At 48.9% G+C, this 19,204-nt stretch overlaps 1 protein-coding gene across 1 annotated transcript in view; it reads right to left on the bottom strand.

Moving 5' to 3' along the window:
• Positions 1–19,034, bottom strand: part of COPA (COPI coat complex subunit alpha) — a 32,101-nt gene extending 13,067 nt beyond the window's left edge. Inside the window, exons 1-18 of the mRNA XM_081840740.1 lie at positions 18,879–19,034; positions 17,591–17,704; positions 16,660–16,733; positions 16,178–16,258; positions 15,894–15,970; positions 15,156–15,265; positions 11,996–12,105; positions 10,884–10,983; positions 9,953–10,088; positions 9,357–9,439; positions 7,759–7,909; positions 6,979–7,045; positions 6,328–6,403; positions 3,682–3,764; positions 2,487–2,626; positions 1,811–1,896; positions 1,436–1,574; positions 26–68 (exon numbers count right to left, since the gene is read on the bottom strand). Coding sequence (XP_081696866.1) covers positions 26–68; positions 1,436–1,574; positions 1,811–1,896; positions 2,487–2,626; positions 3,682–3,764; positions 6,328–6,403; positions 6,979–7,045; positions 7,759–7,909; positions 9,357–9,439; positions 9,953–10,088; positions 10,884–10,983; positions 11,996–12,105; positions 15,156–15,265; positions 15,894–15,970; positions 16,178–16,258; positions 16,660–16,733; positions 17,591–17,704; positions 18,879–18,918 — 1,710 coding nt within the window. The 5' untranslated portion in view covers positions 18,919–19,034. The remainder of the gene's footprint in view (positions 1–25; positions 69–1,435; positions 1,575–1,810; positions 1,897–2,486; positions 2,627–3,681; positions 3,765–6,327; positions 6,404–6,978; positions 7,046–7,758; positions 7,910–9,356; positions 9,440–9,952; positions 10,089–10,883; positions 10,984–11,995; positions 12,106–15,155; positions 15,266–15,893; positions 15,971–16,177; positions 16,259–16,659; positions 16,734–17,590; positions 17,705–18,878) is intronic.
• Between the last annotated feature and the right edge of the window lie 170 nt (positions 19,035–19,204).

The following is a 19,204-nucleotide window of genomic DNA, read 5'->3' as shown; positions in this document are numbered from 1 at the left end:
AGAACAGTGGTTTGCAGAAGAGCACAGTCCAGAGGGCAAAAGCTAGGAAATACTGGGTGAAGGAACAGCTAGAAGAGGAAACGCCAAGAGAGAGAGACAGCTGGCAGACTGTGTCCTTGGACAGCATTCCTGACCCCCACCCCACCCCTAAGAAGTGATACAACAGAAAGTGCAACGGCAACAAGCTCAGATTACCTGACATAGGAGTGACATAGATTAATGGGGACAGAGGGGGTGAACCTTTACTGGGAGCAACACCATTTTTTAGAGAGATATGCATTCTCTCATTGTGATTATTAAAGAACTTATCTAGTACGAACGCTCCTTTGGTTTGATCTGCTTATTTACTGCCACTGGGGGAAGGATCCAATTCCCCGAAGCCTGACAGGGGAATGGGCAGAAAATGGGGGCCTCCCTTTAAATTTACAAGATTGAAAAGTGGGGGGGGGAGGAGGACACTTTCTGCTACTGAATAAGCTTTGGAACTTTATAGTAAAACTGATTTAATATAATGATTGAGCTCTAACTAAGCTTTACTTCTACTAGGGACTGGAAAGGGAGAGGAAGGGCACTCGAGCTCCATGATCTTTACATCCATGAGCCATCCTCCTTGGCAAACTCCTTCCAGATCTTGGTCTCTGCCATTTCTGTTCACTCAGGTCAGCTTTGTTTATAAGAGCGCAAGAAGAGCCTGCTGGATGCCCGTGGGGAGACTTTCAAGCAGGATCTGAGCACAAGAGCACAGTCCCCCTCCTGCAAATGTTCCCAGCAACTGGTCTTCAGAAGCATTACTGCCCCTGACTATAGAGGCAGAGCACAGCCATTATGGCTAGTAGCTGTTGAGTCACACTTAACACCATGCCACGGTTAAAACAAATCGAGGTTTACAAGCCAACAACAAACCATGGCTCCAGATCATGGTCTGTTGGGCAGTAAACATACCACTGGAGAAGGCTCAGATGATCTAACAAGCCATGGTTTAATAAACTGCATGAAGGTCTCTCTTTAAAAAGCAAGTGCAGGCTTCCTCTCAAGACCAGGTGCTAACAAGGATTTTAATGCTGTTACTAAATCCTAATGGCTGCACACCAGCTTTTTAGAGCATTGAGAGAACGCCTGTTTTGCAGCTATGATGCAGAGTACTTTGTCCCTAGGAACTTGTGTTGTTGTTGTTGAGTGTATCAGGTTTTCCCTGTCTTCACAGTGCTAATTCATGTATCTTCAAAACACAGGTATGGCTGCTGAAAAAGCAGGCCCAAAAGCAACTTCAGGAGAGGAGGAGTTGCTTTGGCTTATACTTCAGAGGGCAGTGATCAAAGTAAAAATAAGTGCCACTTTTGTTTACAACCATCCTGGATAGCATTTTTGGAAACACCATCATCTTGATCATTGATATTCTGCTGGACACCGCAGTCCATTCACGCTGCCCGCTTACCCGGTGGTGACGGCATATTTGATGTGGTTGCTTGTGGTGTAGATGAAGACCCCGCTCTCGTCCCAGGCGCCGCTCTTGACCCGGATATTCTCATGGATGTTACAAAGCGACTCCAGCTTCCTGTTGCAAATCATGATGGCTGGAGAGGCAGAGCAGAGCAGAGATGTCATGCTCAAGAGGGCTTACTCCTAAGTAACCCCAACGGAAACAAATCCAAAGTACAGGGCCTCCCAGCCTAGGCACTACACTGTCCCAATGCCCTCTACTTTGGGGGAAGATGAGGAAGCTGCAAAATGGAGCAACCCAGAAAATGAAAATCACTGATACGAAAGCCTTGGGCCTTGCTGTCAAGACACCTGTGAGGCCTCTTCTTACCGTGCTTTGCCAGGAGAGCCACGTGGGACATGTCAGCCGACCAGATGACATACTTCACCTTGGAGATCTTGACAGAGGCCAGAGTCCTGCAGGAAGGGAGCAGCCCCCAGTCCATGAAGTCACACCAGGACACGCCACCTTCCCTTCTTCCCCATTTGCCCACTATCCGAACACAGGAGAAGCAGCAATCAATTGGCGGGGGGTGGGGGTGGGGGTGGGGAGGTAGTACCACGGGCAGAAAAAAGGCTTTAGCCTACGGACCACGTGAGACTTATGCCGAATCTGCCTCAACTGGCCCACAGAAACCAGCTCTTCTCCTTTCTCTAGGGCAGTTCTCTGGGAATCCCTGGTGGCCAAGAACACTCCCAGATACCCTACAATATGCACGTTATCTGTGGTATCTTAAGGAAACCTGGCAGCTGAAAGGTGCTCACAGAAAAAAATCTGCAAGTGTTGGGTAAGGATCAGCAACTGGGAGCCTCTGGGCCAAATCCGGCCAGGTGTTTCTACTCCCCCATCCAGAGAGAAGGAAATCAGAGGGTTCTACAATTACAGCCTTGGGCTTCCGTATCAAAGTGACAAAGCTGGTAAATGTCGTTGCCCACCTGGAGTTTGTCTGATGGACTCCACCACCACCACCCCAGGTCAGAGGTCACCTGCTGCTGAAGATTCTTACCGTTTCTGCTGCACATCAAAGAGGGTGATGGAATCAGCATCTCTCAGCAGCAGGTTCCCAGTCCCGGCATAGAAAATCTCATCGCAGTTGGGAACCTGGACCTTCTTGGTGATCTCATTTTTCAGGTTCTTGATCAGAATCTGCCATTTCAGCAGGCAAGAGACCGCAAAAATCAGGGAGAGGAGGGAAGAGAGAAATCAGGCACACGATAGCGAAATCCGGATGAACAAGATTCGTCGCTGGCTCAGGACCTCACACAGAGCTGCTCAGCACCTTTGCTTGCTACTCAGTGTTGCCTTGTCCCTTCTCATTTTAATCTGCCACATAACCTGACAATGGCTTGCAGGGGTAGCTCACAATCAAGAGAGTGGCAGGGGAGAGAGAGAGAGAGAGAGAGAGAAGGAAACAGAGAGCAGCAGTGCAGTGTAGTGGCTGAGACTAAGCTGCGAAGCAGAAAGCTCCGTTTGAATCTCGGCTGACATGAATTGCCTCAGGGGACTTGGCCAAGCCATAAATTCTCTCAGGCTCACCATATGCAACATGGAGAATAGCGTTCCTGTCAGGGAATAACTGCACCTTCCAGAAAGAACATTTCTGTTCCGATAGGATTTCCCAGCTTGATGGATGGGTCTCTACCACGAGTGCCCACTTGTTAGGACTTCTGCCTTGCGTTAAACGTATTTGCTCTCTTTGTGTTTTTAACTGTTTTTAATCATCTTACGTGTAAAATTATCACGAAACAATGGCTTAGAAAGTAACTAATGAATTAATTGTTATAATAATAATAATAATAATAATAATAATAATAATAATAATAATAATAATACTTTCCTGTGCTCCAATGCACAGGACTTCTTTGATTTTCATACTCTCTTCCTAAATCAACGTTTCTCTATCAGGATTCCATGAAACTTGTGGAAGTTCCAAGCTCAGGCAGGAGAAGCTGAGGCTCATGGGAAGGAAAGCAAGGCTTGATGGGACAGGCAGAGCGTTTCATACGAAGCTTATGCCGAATAAGACCCTCAGTCATCCTAGCTCAGTATTTTATCAACACTGACTGGCAGCAGCTCCCCAGGGTTTCAGAAGGGGAGTCCCTCCCAGCCCTCCCTGGAGATGCCACTGGGGAATGAACCGCAGACCTTCTGCATGCCAGGCAGATGTCCTGCCGCTGAGCTATGTGGTTCTCCCCACTCACCGAGTGCATCCGATCCAAGACGGCAAAGCGGTTCCGAGCTACCCACACAGCTGTCAGCCCAGAGGAGCGTTTCCCTTCAGGAGCTGGGGGTGGGGTGGAATAATAAATGACAGGCATTAAGTCATATACCGCTGGCTCTGCTCCTGCGGATCAGCTGCTCTCTCCCTATCCACCCCCCCGACTCCCATTTAACCTCAGGCTACATGTAAGATCCAGGCCCTCCTCCTCTCTGCCTCTGACACATACTTTTGGATTCTCAAAGTGGCCCACTGAAGGAGCCAAGCAGTCGCTGGGGGAACCGGCGCCACGACTGGCTGGCAAAGGAGGAAGCAGCCATCCCGGCTGACATGCCACTATGTCACGCTAATGAGCTATGCCTCTGCAGCCAAACAAAGCAAGCGCCGAGGGTCCTGTAGCCAACACAGGCCCCTCCCTTGCCTCTGCTTCCAGCAGCTGTTGCCTCGCACTGAAGCACAAAGCAACGAGTGTCAAGAGAAGAAGCCTCTCCGGGAGAGAACTGCACACAGTGAGGAATCTGGGCCACTTCAGATATGCAGGCGAGGCCACCAAAGACGCAGGGCTCAGCGCTTCCTGCAGCCAAAGGGCAGTACCGTATTTTTTGCTCCATAAAACACACAATTTTTCCTCCTAAAAAGTAAGGGGAAATGTGTGTGCGTCTTATGGAGCGAATGCAGGCTGCGCAGCTCTCTCTGAAGCCAGCACAGCAAGAGGGAGAGCTGCGTAGCGCCTCTTGTTGTGCTGGCTTCAGAGATAGCTGCGCAGCTTGCTCTGGCTTTTCAGGGAGGTGGGAGAAGGGACATAGGGCAGCCCGTCAGTCCCTTCTCCCACCTCCCGGAAAAGCCAGCAAGAGCCACTCTATCTTTAAAGAGCCACGGCGAGTGAGCATGTCTGTGGCTCTTGCTGGCTTTTCTTGTTTTCCTCCTCTAAAAACTAGGTGCGCCTTATAGAGAGAAAAATATGGTATATACCATATTTTTCGCTCTATAGGACGCACTTTTCCCCCTCCAAAAATGAAGGGGAAATGTGTGTGCGTCCTATGGAGCGAATGCAGGCTTTCGCTGAACATTGACCATGCTGGGTGGGCTTAATGGGAACTGGAGTCCAATAACACCTGGAAGGCCTTCCCTAGTGCAGAAAAAACCCCAACACACTAGGAACTGCACCTTCTCAACATTATCAAGTGTAGTTGTTAAAACAGACCAGGATGTCCCAAGCTCAGATCTCTCCTCACTCAGCAGTCTTTTAGGCTAGCTGCTTCAGTCTTCCTACCCCCATTGTTGTTGTTGTTTTATTTATACCTCATCCATCTGGCTAGGTGCCCCAGCCACTCTGGGCAGATTCCAACAAATATAAAAGCATAATAAAACACCAAACGGTAAAGACTTCCTGATACAGGGCTGCCTTCAGGTGTCTTCTAGAAGTTGTGCAGCTCTTTATCTCCTTGACATCTGGTGGAAGGGCGTTCCACAGGGCGGGAGCCACTACCGAGAAGGCCCTCTGCCTGGTTCCCTGTAACTTCATTTCTCTCAGTGAGGGAACCCCCAGAAGGCCCTTGGAGCTGGACCTCAGTGTCTGGGCTGAACGATGGGGGTGGAGATGCTCCTTCAGGTATACCATTCCGTCAGTTATACAGGGGATAAGTATACTGGGCCCTCTTTGCATGGTTACTCTGCAAATATCTGCAAATTATCCAACAGTTCCCCACTTGATGATTTTGGTGGTAATGCACATAATCAAAAAGGGAAAGGCCACAAGAATATACCAGTACCGCCTTCATGTTTGGAAAGCACAGTAGGAAACAAATTTTCCTCTTTTTGCTATCACACAAAGTGAAAAGAAGAGCCTTAACACTCTTCCCGCTATGAAAATGGTGAGGAAACGGGGCGGCCCAAATATTTGCTTGCAAGAGCTACCAACATCGCGGGATATAAGAGTGAGAATCGAAAGCGCCACAGAGCTCTGGGTGCCAGGAGGAGCTCAGCTCACAGCAAGGCTGGAACGTAACTAGCAGAATTTCTGTGTCTCGGAACGAGGGGAGGTAGCATCGCCTTTATAGCAAATGGCGCCTGGCAGCCACGCAGAGCCCATAAATCTGCTAATGCGGGAGGCTGGCCTGGCTCATGCATCAGTGGAACTCACTCCGGGAGCTTTTACTGCCGTGACGTCAGAGGCAGGGGAGACCCAGCTGGAACTTCAACTCCCAAGTGGAACAAGAGGCACTTGGAAGGAAGAAGTTCCAGCGGCACATTTTGATGGGCAGATTACACGCCTGGTCTGGAATTGGCCAAGAGGGAGAGAATGAGCACTGGGCACTTGTACAGCTACTTTGGAAGCAGAGAGGCCTGCCTGGGACGGAGCTGCTTTGCTAGGAGATCCATCACGACAGGCACGCCAGTGAGGCGGCCTGCTGGGCAGAGAGGCAGAATGGATAGTTTCTAATAACTGATTTATAAAAAATATATTTGCAACCGTAAAAGCGAGGGGGACAAACATGAATTTTTCAAGTCAAAAGAACCTGCCAAGAGCATGTGGGCTCTGCAGGAATGGTGGAGAAGGAACCCAGTTGTGATTTTCGGAGGGCGGGGGAAGGCGGGGGAGGCAGGGAGGAACAGATGCAAAGCTCACCATCAGGATTCTGGGAATCAGCATCCTTAGGAATGGTGTACAAGTCGTAGGTGCTGTTCTCCAGATTACTGGCTCTCTGTGAAGAGAGGAAGAATTCTACACGTCAGACCAGCTCTCTCGGGACTAGGATTTCTTTCAACTGTTTGTGCTTGTTTCTTTTGCTTGGCAATCGCGCTCCAGCATTCGGCACTAGCCTGCAGGTCAAGCCCAGCGGAAGCCCCACATAGAGCGCACTGCAGTAATCCAGATTTAGTAATCTAGAATTAGGCAAATTCAAGGAAGAGAAGATCTATCCGTGGGCATTAAGCCACAAAGGCAATAGACTACCTCTGAATCTGGAGGATCCAAATCTGCAAATACAAGCTGGGAGGGGCCGGGGGGGGGGGGTTGCCTCCCTGGAGGTATCTGGTTGGTTACTGTGGGAAGTAAGGATACTGGACTAGAAGGGCCCTTTTTGTCCAAGGCAAGTAGCAGGTTCCTTGGGCAGCCGCCCTGTTCTTCCACTTTCTGAAAAGGTGGACATGCACATCGTCCCTGCAGGACTGAGCCCCACAAGTGGCAAGGCCTCAAAACGAGCCCCCAAACCCCTTAGCAAAGGGCGATGAAGTCACCCAACAAGGCTTGCGGAACTCCAGGTTAGCTTCAGCTTACCGTGCAGAGGAGGACGGCGTTCTCCGCAGGGTTGTAGGACATGTTGAACACAGGGAACTTGGAGCCGCTGAGAAGGAGGAAAGTAACAAATGAGGAAAGCAGGGAGAACACAAATAGTAGCTGGCCTGTGTCACAGCTCTGGCTTAAAGCAGCAGCCACTGACGCAGAAGGAAAGGACCCCCATGACCCCCCCCCCAAAAGGTCCTAGGCTGCAAGGTGCTCTGCTGGTTGTCTGCCTCCATGGTTAGGAGGTGGTAATGCTTCTGAACTACAGTAGCTGGTAACCACAGTGAGAGAGAGAGAGAGCGAGCCAGTGTGGTGTAGTGGTTAAGAGCGGTAGACTCGTAATCTGGTGAACCAGGTTTGATTCCCTGCTACTCCACATGCAGCTGCTGGGTGACCTTGGGCCAGTCACACTTCTTTGAAGTCTCTCAGCCCCACTCACCTCACAGAGTGTATGTTGTGGGGGAGGAAGGGAAAGGAGAATATTAGCCGCTTTGAGACTCCTTCGGGTAGTGATAAAGCAGGATATCAAATCCAAACTACTCCTCCTCCTCCTCTCGTGTTCGGGGCCTGCTTGCCGGTTTCCCAACAAAGGCAGCTGGCTGACCTCTGTGAGAACAGGATGCTGGACTCGATGGGCCACTGGCGTGATCCAGCAGGCTCTTATGGTGTTCCTGTGTACAAGCAGTGCATGCAGCCTTCTCCGCCCACAAGAAGCACAAAACAACCACCTAGCAACAGTGGTGGAAGGCATCGAGCGGAAGAGGACCTCCTCACCTTCTCAGCTGCATTACGGCAACATCTTTGGAGCTGTTGAAGTCCAGCTGTCGCAGGAAGCGGTCCTTCACGTAGTAGAGCATGTTGCCATGCACAGCGTATGCTGGTCGCTCGCGCTCCAGCTTGAAGACAATCATGCCGCCATCGTGTCCTGGAGACCGGAGAGAGAGGCAGCCGTGTTAAGACTTCTGCAGCCAACGCTACAAGCAGACTCACGGCACCTTGCGGGGGGGGGGGAGAGGCAAAATAGCATGCCCTCCAGGCTGAAGGGTCACAGCTCAAGGATGGAGCACCTGCCATGTACGCGGAAGGTCAGAGGTTTAATCCCTGGTGTGGAAACAGATTATACCTTATACAGTGGTACCTCAGGTTAAGAACTTAATTCGTTCCAGAGATCTGTTGTTTACCTGAAACTGTTCTTAATCTGAGGTACCACTTTAGCTAATGGGGCCTCCTGCTGCCGCCACACAATTTCCGTTCTCATCCTGAAGTAAAGTTCTTAACCCGAGGTACTATTTCTGGGTTAGCAGAGTCTGTAACTTGAAGCATCTGTAACCCGAGGTACCACTGTACCAAGCCAGACTCTAGCTCAGTATTGTCTGCAATGCCTGGCAGTGGCTCTACAGAATTCTAGGCAGGAGACTGACCAAAGCCTAGCTGGAGATGCCAGGGATTGAATCCGGGGACCTTCTGCTTGCAAGGCAGACACTCTTCCCTATGGCATCTCAAGGTGGGGCTAGGAGAAGCCCCAGCAGCTATTGTCTCAGTGGTGGCCCTGCACCTTTGAGCTCTTCCCCATCCGAGGCAGGAATGTTAAGCTTTTGGCACCAGCTGAAAACCTGGCTATCTTGGGAGCTTAGTGCCAGGATGAATGTGCAGTCAGAAGGGAGAGCTTTTCAACAGGAAATCCAGTACCAGGGCCCAATCAGGAATGAGAGCACGTTCCAGATCAAGGTTCCACAGCAGCTTATTCTCTCCAAAGACCAACGCAGCCAGGTTAAGTGTATTCATTAGAACACTTGACTGTTTTGCAAGCAAAGGCATATTAAAGCACCTTTGAAGGAGAAGGTGCAAGATGCTTCAAAGGGCACTTTCCAGGTATTCCTGTGTTCCTCTTTTAAACCTCTGACATTGGGTTTAAAGCATGGGAAGACCTGCAAAGCCACAAGAGGGATGCAGGTGGGTGGGTGACCCCACTCACACATCAATCATGAGATGTTATAATAATGGCATGTGACTGACAGATCATAAGCCCCACCCACCTGTCAAATTTGGCCTGTGAGGCCAAGCTTGATAAAAGATCTGGCCCCTGGAGCAAAAGATTCCCCCACCCCTGGACTGGACACTGCCAACTTGTTAGATACATGAACTGATCCTCTGCACTTCATAACATTTTGACCCCATTTTCTTTAAAATTATACAGTTATATCTGCCAACTGCAGAGACCATTTTGTGCATGCCATGACATGGGCTTGAAATCACAAAAGCAGATGCCACCATAAATCTGTTTGCCTTTTGGGTGAAGGTGATCCTTTTTTTGGCATCTAGTGAAAACTCATCATCAAATCCAAAGTGACTTCAAGAACAGATCCCATTACCTGCAGCAAAGAGGTTGAGGTTGGGGTGAGCTGCCAACACCCAAAAGCGGTCGTGATCCCTGCGGAAAGTCTGGACTCCCGTGCTGGGAAGGGGAGAATGAAAAACAGAGGCAGACTAATTAACACAAAACAACTGGACTGGTTTATTCAATTGATAGCCTCAAAGCAGCTATTTTCCTAACAGAGGGGGTGGGGAACCTCTGGCCTGCGGACTAAAGGTGGCCAACACCATCCAAAAGTTTACTAACACTCCTTCCTCACCTGACCCCAAGATCTGGTGGCTCTGAGTTTTGGATCCCTCCATCACACAGCGGAAGGGCCGGAGGTCAGGGGCAGAGCTTCTGCCTTGTGAGCAGGAGGCCCCAGGGTTCAATCCCCAATGGCATTTCCAGACAGGGCCGGGGAAAAACTCCCTGCTTAAACTGTGGGGAGCCACTGCAGACAAAATTGATTAGATGGACTGATAGCCTGACTTTCTATAAGGCAGCTTCCTGTGTATTCCAGCCAGGCACTTGGCATTCCAAAGCGTATTCTTTTACATAGCGCAGGGCCCAATATCCCGAGATCAGGAAGGGCAGGCAGGATGCTGCACTTACCGCTTAGACATATCCCAGACACGGATGCTCTTGTCCTCAGAGTTGCTGAGGATGAGTTCCTGGCGGGGGTGAAACACGGCGCAAGAGACGTTGTTGTAATGTCCGCGGCAGGTGTCTACCTCCCAGGCTTTCGACTCTAAGGATAAGAAGGCTGGTGATCACGAACCACTTCCTTGGCAGAGAGGTCAGGGAAATGAGACCCTCCCTTCGAGCTTGTAGAGCAACTCTACAAGGTCCTACATAGGGAATTGGTCCTGATAGTTGCCTAGAGCAGTTCTGGTGCCCAGCCTTTTCAGGTGCTAATTGTTTTTACCCTTTTAACGCATTTATACCCCACTTTTCTCCCAAGCTGGGATTCAAGGCGGCTTACAACAATTAAAAACAACATTACAAAATAAGTCATGAGCACAAATGAGTTAAAAGCTAAAATGCAGTTAATGATTAAAATGCAGAGCACATTTGGAGCCAAGAATTAAAACATAGTTTGCCCCAACGTCAGCCCAGTGGTCAACAGTGCCTGCAACTTAAGTTTCCAAAGGCCTTGGCCTTCTGGCAGAAGGATAACAACCAAAGGCCATCACTTCCAGGCTCTGCTTGCCTGCCTCCCAAGGAAGCTCAAGCCAGACGGACTTTTAAACTGGGCCGGCAAGGCATTCCTAAGGCTTCTGCAATCTTCTACTGCAGCTTGGCATAAGTTTGCCCGCTTTCTTCCCCTAACCTACCAGAGAAGCAATTCCTTCCGGTGCTGGGCTCATTTCTAAACAGCTATCAATGCTGGATCAGATTCCCACCCTGCAGTCATGGTTCCTTCTCTTAAGTGCCCAGCCAGCCTAGCAGCGTATGCGGCTGGTTCCTTGCTCTTGCAACTTGACTCCATGGAGGGAGGGAGGGAGGGAGGGAGGGAGGGAGGGAGGAAGTGGACGGCGCTTACCATTCATCCGCCAGATCTTGACTTGCCGATCATCAGCCCCTGAAACTATGAGGGGCATGGTGGGGTGGAAAGCGGCCCAGTTCACACCACGGTCGTGCCCCTATGAGAAGAAGGTAACTAATCTCAGGCCGAGGCTGCCATTTTGGGAAGTGGCAACATACAGTGGCAACACGTGCCAGTCAATGGGATGTGAGGAGCAGAGTTGCTGTAGCTGCCACCCCCTGCCTGCTAATCCAAAGGGACCCACTCCATCCCTACAGTCAGAAGGGGCGAATATGGCCCTGCCTCTCTGCTCCTCCCTCAGCAAAAACTCTGTTTTACCATCTGGGCCAAGGGGAGAGGAAACAACTGCAACCGCCTCCTCCCTGGTCTTCTGCAGTCACCCCTGAGCCCTCTCACCTCTTTACCAAGAATTCAGCCATCAAAACCATCCATCTTTCTCACTGACCACATAATGCCCTCGACTCCAATCCACAGTGAGCTCCTTATTTTCAAAGCTCTCCACTCCTCCATCCTAGGACCCTGTTATTTCCCCACCTAGAGTTTCGTTTGTCCAACTCCACCCACACTTGACCAACCCACTTCCCTGCCCTTTCACCCTTTCCTCCTCTTATATGTCCGGAACCACCTTCCAGAACACCCCTTTGAGGCCACCTCTCTAACTTGCTTCAAATCCTTCCTTCAAACACCCACCCTGCTTTCCCCCCAAAGCCTTTGCCATAACCTTTCAGTATCCAAATTATTAAGTCCAAGAACTGCAACGGACGTGAACTCTTCCCCCTGCCTGCTCCCTACTTCATTTCCCATCCCGCTTCTGGTACTGTTCCCCAGAGCTGAATTTTAGACCACACACTTCTCAGGGCAGGGTGCTATGCTCTTAATACTTGGGTTGCACCATATAAACAATGGTTTGCAATAGGCTTGATCCCTGAAGCAAGGATCTTTCTTGCAATCCAGCTCTGGAGGTTGCAGGTCTTGCTTATCCTTGTTGCAGAATTACTCAGGGCAGGGTCCAAAGTCCCTGCCAACAGCTGCTTGTGTTCTGAGCAGTTTAAAATAGCAAATATGCAAAGGTGCCTCCCCCATGCACCCCCTGCCCAAGCCAGGAGTACCTCAAGGACGTGCTTCACCACTGCATCAGTGGTGCCAAAGAGATCTACTCCAGTGATTCCCCTAACGTCCGACTCCACGGCTCCCGGGGAGAGGTTCTTCTTCCTCAGGCCTTCACAAAAGGTGAGAGTGAAGAGAGCAGGGGCAGAACATGAGGTTAGTGAGAGGATGCTCCAAAATTCAGAGACAGGCTGTTTATATAAATGGAAGACATAAACGGGTGAAATGGAACAGAGAGAAAAGGGACCACAGGTTACTTTCATTCCCTACGAACATCTACTAGAACAATGCACAGTTGGAAGCGATTTCTACATTTCTTTGCAGTTCACTAGGGAAACTGAGACACCTTTGCAATCAGGAAGCAAAAAATCACCAGGCTAGGAATGCTGCCACTGCTGAGTTACTTGGTTGAAAGCCAAAGAGAAATGGGAAAAAAGTTAATCGGTACCTTGTATATTGGATCTGAAGCATTCTGGCCTCTTATTTTAAATACAGATTTGGCTGTTAAAAGTTATCAAGTTCACATAACCAGGCGGGCACTTTCAACAAGGAACCTGACGCAACGGGCTGAGATCCAGGAAGGTCTAGGCTCAGACTGCAGCCTCCTTGAGTTGAGAGTGGAAGGAACCACCTGCACGCCTGACCCAGGAGATACTGAAACATCTGGGGCTTCAAAGAGGTGGCAAAGGAACTGAACAACAGATGGAAAATTTTTGGAGAAGCTACACAAATCCAGAGGGAAAGGAGGACACTCACAGAATGAACCAGCTATTTAATGCTGTGGGAGAGAGAGTGAGGTGTTTGTGTGAGAGACAGGCAGACAGATGTACAAGAGTTGTGGGGATTAATGTGGTCTGCAGAGCAGTTAGACAGCCTGGTCATGCGAAGGCACTGTCTGGCTCCCGGGTAGTTGGGTACGGTTAAAGGGGACTCTGAAAGCTCAGGCAAGAACTGAAGAACAAGCATCACCCTCGGAGCGTTAGACCACCCTGGACGCAGCTCACAGCACTCCCAACTCATTAGGAAGTCTAGCACCATCATGCTTCTAGAGCTTTTCCAGAACTCCCCACCATTTGCTGCCTGGAACCTCAACAAGGCTCAACCTTTTAAGAGTGTCCCCGGCAAGGAACAGTTAGGAAATTGCTGTGCAACATTAACTCTTGTTAAGCCCTCCCTTTCTGCCATCCATGTCAAGGCTCAGCTTCCACCTGGATTAAAAGGGTGCAGGGAGGGGAAAAAGGAGTTATTTCAGAAACAACCCCGACAGGTTATTGTTAGTATCAAGAGCAGGGAACCTTCAGTTACAACGCAGCTTTTCATGCATTTTAATGCGGCAACCAGACTCCAGACCCAAACTGGCTCCTTTCACGCACTCTCTCAGCAGGAACAAGGGGGACCCTGCACTCAGTTGCCCTGGAAACCCACCCATATGGCTGATATGATTGTCTGTTTTCTCCAAGAAGTACAGCAAATCCACAACATCCACTAATTATCAGGAGAGTTCGGGATGAGGCTACAAATCACTATAAACCCAGGATGAAATTCCCATTGTCGAAATGTAAGGAACAAGAATTAGCACAGGGAGGTGGTAAAAGACATTCCAGGTTCCAATTGCGCTCGGCCAGCTCACTAGGATTTAAGACAAGCTATGGACCTATCTCCATCATGGGGACAATTCTGGCCTAAGGTTGTTGCACAGGTGACACTCCCTTCGTCCCAGCACTTTGCTCTCTAACTGGCATTTTGAGAGAGGATGACAACCAGCAGTGGGAATTAACGCAACATTTCCAGATCTGTAAAGATGTTGGAAAAGTTTACGGATCTTCCAAACAACCAGTTTGGAATCCTGCTGAGAGAGTCTGTGAACGTAGCAGCAAGGGTGCTGGCAGAAGAGATTACAAAGCTCTCCCTGTCAGTAGCCAGGAAGCAGCAATCCTCTCCCCTCCCCACAGCTGGGTCATGTCTGAATGTGTGCTACGAAACTCCAGCAGCCCACCCAGCTGAAAACTGCAGTTGAGAAAGCGGCAAGTCTATTGTGCACTCACGAAGGGAGGGGTCCTTGCCCCCAGTTTTCATGTTCCACACTCCCACCTCCTCAGGCTCCCTCTTTTGCAACCAGGGCATGACTCTCCCTAGCTCAAAGAATTCTGCAAAGAATCCCTTGTCAATGGCCGGAGTGATGGAAGTTGCAGTTCAGCAACAGCTGGAGCACCAAAAGTTCATCATACTTGCTCTACAGGTTCACTTTCCAGAGGGCTTCCAGGAGCTAGACCCCAAGGCCTACAGCTTCACTGGAGCACGATCCTTCCTCCATGAGCACCCAGGTGCCTTGGCTCCTTTGCTCTGGCCCAGGGGCCCATCATATGGGCCTGCTCACTCCCAAATTGTGTGATGCTGTTTCCACCAGATCAAGAACGGATTCTTAGAACTTGGGGCCCAATGAGATCCAATGCACTACAGAAATTGGGGGAAGAGCATTATTCCATCGTGCATCCAATTAAACTGATACCATGACACACAATTCTCTGATGGAATTTGCTGCTAGAAGATGACATGAGGGCTGCAGCCATAGATGTATTTAAGCAGGGATTCGGCAGCCATAGTGAAGGAAGAGACATCTATCAGCAGCTACTGGCCATGTTAACTAAACTGAATCCCAGTTGTTGGCATCAAAAGTGGAAGAGGGCAGTTGGGAGAGGGCTTCTCAGAGGCATCTGGCTAGCTGCAGAGTAATTTCCTAGAGGTATTTGATTGGTTGGACAACTCTGATCAAACACAGGGCCCCAAGGTTCATGGCTCCTTCCACGTAGTGCTGATTTGCTAGTTGCACATTTACACCCAGCCCAGGGGTTTCCTGCACTTCTCAACTGCTGTTAACAGCTGAGGAGCTACAAACTGATGACAAGTGGGCAGTTTCTACCCAAAATTAAAAGGAATCAAGCAAAACAGAGGGAAACACAGTGCCAGGATCTCCTGTGGTTTCACAGCACCTTCTGCAAAGCAGAGCTGGTGCCATAGGAATGGGGCTAGACTCTAATTACTCCTCTGCCCTGCCAGGATGGTCTACGGTCAACTCCTCCTTCTCTTGTGCTCCGCTTTCAACAACTGCAGTTTTGACCGTGATGCTGCTGCTGGACAGCCCCCTCGACCTGGGCAGCTCACCAGAAATATCCCAAACGCGCACAGTCTGATCCAAGCTGGCTGATACCACCAGGTCCTCCGAAGGGTGAAACTGAGCGCACATCACGTAATGGTTGTGTCCAGTCAGCACACTAGGAAGAAGGCAAGGAAGAGAGGGAAACACTTGTGAGTAGTTCCTCTGAGTATTCAGGATCAAAGTCATTCATTCAACAAGATGGCAGGGAGCAATTTATTTAGAAAATTCATGAGCCATCCCTGCAGCATAAATCTCTTGCAAAGGGCTGAGAATGGATGTCAGGGGCCAGATGCCCTTTTGTGCCGTTTCTGACAAGGCCAGAAAAACAACAGCATTTCTTGGCTCTCCAGATCTCCACACTCTCAGCTATCTGCAATGTACTAAGTGCGGAAATTCACTTCAAGCAGCAGGTGTCAAACATGAGAGCTGCTATCCATCTTCCGCCTACAAACTCCCAGGAGAATCAGGTTCAAAAGAAGAGGCTTGGTGAGAACTCCAGTCAGGCTTCTCACTCTCAGCTTACTGATTATTTATTTTTAATTATTAAGTGTTATTATTAATTTTATTACTTGCCCTTTACCAACAAGTCCCATGGCGAGTTACAGGAATTTAAAACTCAGAATTAAAAATTGTCCAATTTCACCTATGAATTGAAGAATACAAGGCCGAGGGGTTGCTTTCAATAAAAGTGCTTGGGAACCACAAACAAAAGACATCTGAATGAAGAAATATGTTTTGGTTACCAAACACAGGTTCTGGACTGCCAGTTCCAAACCCGAATGGTTTGATCATCAGAAGCACTCAGGATCCAAGGGTATTCCTACGAACAAAACGCAAAGACACATATCCCTTTCTTTTCTTTCTGCTACATACTGCTTTCATTAAAAAGGCAGCAAAGATACTTTGCAGAGCTGCTGCCCCAGTGCTGTTTTAGGGCCTTCAGACCTAAAGGCTTGTAGAGCAGCAAAACAGGATCTTGGCAGGAAAAAGCAAAACAGGCAGGACTGGGAGCGTCTGCTCGACTCACATGATGGAAGAATGTGGTGCGGATGTAATCCAAGTGGCCCAACAAGGTGAAGAGACAGCGACGCAGCTTGTAATTCCAGACCTGGAAGTCAGACATGACAGGGTGTATACATCAGACAGCTGAGCACTCCAGATTCCCCCACAATCATCACAATTGGCAACTTTAAACATATTCACCCATCTGGGCTAAGACTACTGCTAAATGAGCCTTCTGCCCAGCTATGGCTCTGTCCTGGGTCTCTCCAAAGAAAACAAAGTAAGAGTAAGGGCTATAGGGCTCATCAAGTCCAGCATACTACTTCTGCCTTCTGTCAATCATATCCCACTGAAGAGCCCCAAAGTGGGGTTGTCTTCAGCACTTGGCAGTCAGAGATATACTGCCACTGCCCATGCAGGCACTATTGCACTGCCATGGCTAATAGCTTTTGAAAGATTTCTCCTCGTGCTGACTTATTTGCAAGAGGGTGAAGAGATCCTCGTTACCTTAATTTTGTAGTCGTCCCCTCCAGACACGAAGAGTGGCTGCTGTTTGTGGAAATCAATCCCTCTGACAGGGCCTAGAAACACACACATACAAAAGACCGTGTAAATATTTCCCCATTTCTGGTACTTATTAAACAGGAGTACTCAATAGATTTTTGTCCATTCCAGTTGGCTACTCTGATTTCTTCTCCCAGTCCCTTCCCTGTCACAGGACCTTCTCCTGTCAATGAGAGAGAGTTCTTCCTTGACTCACCACTGGGATTCCATAGCCCCAAACCATACTACGCCTCCAGGTGACTCTTAGTTGCTTTGGCAGCAACAGCAGCTGCAAGACCCCACAGTGACTCTCTTGTCCTCTACACACACACACCCCTTCCCTGAGATCCAACAGCCTGCTTGGGGGGGGGGGTTGTGTGAGGTTGATGGGCTGTAATTGGGACTAGTTTTAGCCCATGTTTCTTGCAAACCCCACTCAAGAAAGATCCAGTTTTCATGAACTCCCACCTTGGAACTTTATACTGTAGCTTCTGTTACAAAAATTCCACCACAGCACTTAAAAACAAATATGCACTCCCCCCCCCACCCCCAATATAGCTACAAGTTCATAGGATAACATGAAGAGGAACAAAATAAAGGAAAGAAGTTAATTCAGAGGATGAGTCTCTCTGCATATAAAAAGGTGACAGACAAAGGCCTATATAGGTTTAAGTTAAATTTGCTTTGAAGTGTTGCAGCAAAACATGTCAAAAAACCTTCATACAGGCAATTGAACATCCACTTGCCTATTCGAGATTATCGGATCCACTTGTATTTATGCTTCTACTCACATCATGATTTGCAGTAAGCTGTGCAATAAAGCACCATAGGTGCCCACATTTTTCAGGCAAGAGATCCTGCATATATGTGAACATTGTAAGGGGGCTCCACTTACCATCGTGTTCATCAAATTTGTCAATGAGTGTACACATCCGGTAGTCCCAGAGCTGGATTACTCCATTGTGCAGACTTGTTAAGATCCAAGGCCGCTTAGGGTGAAAGCTCAGCCCTGGGAAGGAAAAGGGGGAAGGATGGTTTTAAGTATTTTTAATCTTTGTTGGAAGCCGCCCAGAGTGGCTGGGGAAGCCCAGCCAGATGGGCGGGGTACAAATAATAAATTATTATTATTGACAACATATTTGTTCTTATTATTTTTGCTGTCTACATTCCATGCAGTCAGCCAGCAAAATATTTAACATCCAGTGGAAATTTGAGCCCGTCTCCTCAGTCACATTCAAATCCACTAACCATTACACCACACTGACTCCAAGGCTCCCCCATCTCTGGTGGGTAACTGTCAAAGTCTAGCAGATACGCCACAATGCCTCGACCCCAAATTTCTTTTTTTTTTAATGCCTCGACCCCAAATTTCAGATGCATATGGATCTACATTACCCAATGATATATGAAGAAAACTTAAGTCCCTGTTTTATGGCATATATTAAAGTGTATGGACATGAAAAGAACTATATATTAGCAGTTACAGATAGGTAGCCGTGTTGGTCTGCCATAGTCAAAACAAAACAAATTCCTTCCAGTAGCACCTTAAAGACCAACTAAGTCAGTTCTTGGTATGAGCTTTCGTGTGCATGCACACTTGGTATCTGAAGAAGTGTGCATGCACACGAAAGCTCATACCAAGAACTGACTTAGTTGGTCTTTAAGGTGCTACTGGAAGGAATTTGTTTTGTTTATATATTAGCAGGTAACTCTGTTCACGTACACACCCTTTAATATTACTCGCTATGCAAACTCACATAAACATATATATATATACATACGTGTGTGTGTGTATGTGTGTGTGTATATATATATATATATATATATATATGTATATATATATATATATATATATATATATATAACGTTTGTAGATGTGATTTCTCCCTCTCTCACGCACACACAAACGTGCCAACATCCCCGTTATCTACCAACAACGCAAGAAGTTGCACTTCACAACTTTCGCACTGATTCCCCGAGGCGGAAAAACCCTCTGCCCCAATGGCAATCCCATGCAGGTCTACTCGGAAGCAAGCCCCGCTATTCTTAACGGGGGCAGTTCACACGTAAGCGTAAGGCTACGACCGTGCGCGCACTAACCTGGGAGCAAAGCAGCAGGGCTTACTCCCGAGTAGACCTGAGCAACGCTAAGGAGTCGGGCCCTCCTCCCCCTCCCCGGGTACCTTTGACGCGGGCCGACTTAGTCTCGAACTTGGTGAGCATCTTCGGGCCTGGCAGCCTCCGCGCCCCGAAGCAGAAGCGACAACCGCACCAGGCTCCACGTCACCGCCCGCTGCCGGAGCGTCCCTCAAGCCAACTCAGCACTTCCGCTTCCGGCTAGGAAACCATAGATTACAGACGGAGATGGGGAGGTAACATCCTTTCTGAGAAAGAGCGCCTCCTGGGGGAAGCGGAGGAAAGAGCCTCCAGCAAAGAACCAGTCGCCGAGGAGGACAAAAACAGGAAGGGCGCGGCTGCCGCTTTAGACCATAGAGGCGACATACGACTA

Source organism: Podarcis erhardii (assembly GCF_964252035.2).
Source record: "Podarcis erhardii genome assembly, chromosome: 15".
Taxonomy (NCBI): domain Eukaryota; kingdom Metazoa; phylum Chordata; class Lepidosauria; order Squamata; family Lacertidae; genus Podarcis; species Podarcis erhardii.
This window is presented reverse-complemented; position numbering and strand designations above follow the sequence as displayed.